The sequence below is a fragment of the Limulus polyphemus genome, unplaced genomic scaffold (genome assembly GCF_000517525.1).
Source record: "Limulus polyphemus unplaced genomic scaffold, Limulus_polyphemus-2.1.2 Scaffold293, whole genome shotgun sequence".
Classification (NCBI taxonomy): domain Eukaryota; kingdom Metazoa; phylum Arthropoda; class Merostomata; order Xiphosura; family Limulidae; genus Limulus; species Limulus polyphemus.
In genome coordinates this window covers 374,920-377,037 of record NW_013665903.1, presented here as the reverse complement: position 1 = coordinate 377,037, position 2,118 = coordinate 374,920, and the positions used below count along the sequence as shown (strand labels likewise).

General features: G+C 35.6%; 1 protein-coding gene across 1 annotated transcript in view; it reads left to right on the top strand.

Annotated features, from left to right (window-relative positions):
• The window catches only part of LOC106457119 (techylectin-5B-like), a 7,173-nt gene extending 5,055 nt beyond the window's left edge, over window positions 1-2,118 (top strand). The window contains exon 4 of the mRNA XM_013916503.2: window positions 957-2,118. Coding sequence (XP_013771957.1) covers window positions 957-1,213 — 257 coding nt within the window. The 3' untranslated portion in view covers window positions 1,214-2,118. The remainder of the gene's footprint in view (window positions 1-956) is intronic.

Below are 2,118 nucleotides of genomic sequence, written 5' to 3'. Positions count from 1 at the left end.
CACCTATGAAGGGTAAGTTATCACATGGCTGTAAAACAGTTCCCTTTGTTCACCTATAAAGAGTAAGTTATCGCATGGCTGTACAACAGTTCCCTTTGTTCACCTATAAAGAGTAAGTTATCGCATGGCTGTACAACAGTTTCCTTTGTTCACCTATGAAGGGTAAGTTATCACATGGCTGTACAACAGTTCCCTTTGTTCACCTATGAAGGATAAGTTATCACATGGCTGTACAACAGTTCCCTTTGTTCATCCATGAAGTGTAGGTTATCACATGGCTGTAGAATAGTTCTCATGGTATATCTAGTATAAACAAATTTGCTACTTGAAGAACACTTTTACAAGTTCTTGACATTACAAACTTTAGGTGAGTCGAATCGTATGACCTGAATCTAATTGAGAGTTTTGATGACCAAATATTATTAGCAAGTATACAAACTTGGTCCTGGTCTATTATGGATCCTTTCTAGCGTTTCGGTTGGTTGAACAAACTAGTCGGTCGATCAGAAAAGCGATACTTAAAAAAATATAACCATGTAATAAACCTAGGCGTGACCCCAGTGGTTAGCGTGCCGGCTGCAGATCGTGAGATCCAATGTCCAAACTGCAATAAACCGGTAAACACATTCCATACTTTCAGCTGTTGGGGAGTTACAATGTGGCAATCATTCTCGCTACTTGGTTAAGAGTAGCACCTTAGGCGGAGAGTGCTGCTGAAAAGTTAGCCTCCCTTTTGCCGTCGGCACTCTAAGTTATGGAGAGATATGCCTAAACATTAGAAGCTTCTAACCTGGCTGTTTAACTTATGTGTCACTTTAAGATGTCGTTTCAGGTCAAAGATAACAAAACGTATCGTAGCGAAGTGGCTGAATAATAGAGATAATATAAGAATAATCGAAATAATACATATTATTACTGAATGAAGATTGATTGGGAGTAAAACATATCATTTTCAGGTGACTCTCTTTCTTACCACAACGAAACTCGGTTCTCCACCAAAGATAGAGATAACGACAACTCGTCTTCTAATTGTGCTGTAAGTCGATTTGGCGCATGGTGGTTCAGAGATTGTGCACATAGCCATCTGAACGGTGTCTACACGTCTGGAGGAAAAACTGAGGCTAATGACCACGGCGTATTCTGGTATAATTTCAGAAGCGATTGGAAGTTTTCACTGAAAAGGTCTGAGATGAAGATCAGGCCTGAATTTTAGATGGTGCTGAAGCTGAGAACATCAAGTTAATATGGACTAATTTTAAAATGGAAGTTTATAATTTTGATCAATCATCACAAAGTTTTCTGTTTGGGTTTTATTTAGGTTGCCTTTTATTACATGACATGCCAAGATCATTTTAACCCGTGAAATAAATATACTAATTGTGTATAAAAATTTATGTTTAAAAACAGGGAAGAAACAACACCATGTTTATCTCTTTACATTTAACACTCAGGTTACTGACGTGTTTTATACAGTTCACTGCAGGTGGGGATCTAGATTTTGCATCGTACTAAGTAATTTAATGTTTTTGCCTATTACAACACAGATTGTAAAGAACTGGCCAACAGAAATGGAGTAAAATCACTCTTTTGTTTATGTAAAATACATAGGGAATTCCAGCAGTAATTTAAATTAAATAATTATAATATTGACGGCATATTTGTCTGGATGTTTTGTGTGACTCGTGTAACCAACGGATACACAAGTTTAAAAAAATCAATGGGTTGGGCATCGCCGATACTTTTTTGGTTAAATGCGAAGACGTGTTGGTTCGTGAGCTGTTTACGACTTATGCAAATGAAGCAGAGAATCAACACTGGATACATGATCATCACTGACAATATTCCTACGATGTGTGCTGTTTGTTAACCGGTATTCGAATTTAAAATTCACAATAAAATTTAGATAGATGTTAATTAAAACGATGAATAAAATAGGTGTTTATTATGTCAGGTTTATTTGTTTTTCATGGTGATGAATATAAAGTTTTCAATAATACATCATGTCATTGTTGCTGTCAAATTACAAAAGTATAAAAATAAATTAAGAGGTGATATCTTATGTTTTCTAAACTGCTAATATTGTTGATTTATAATTAGATAAATATTTACAGTTTTGAC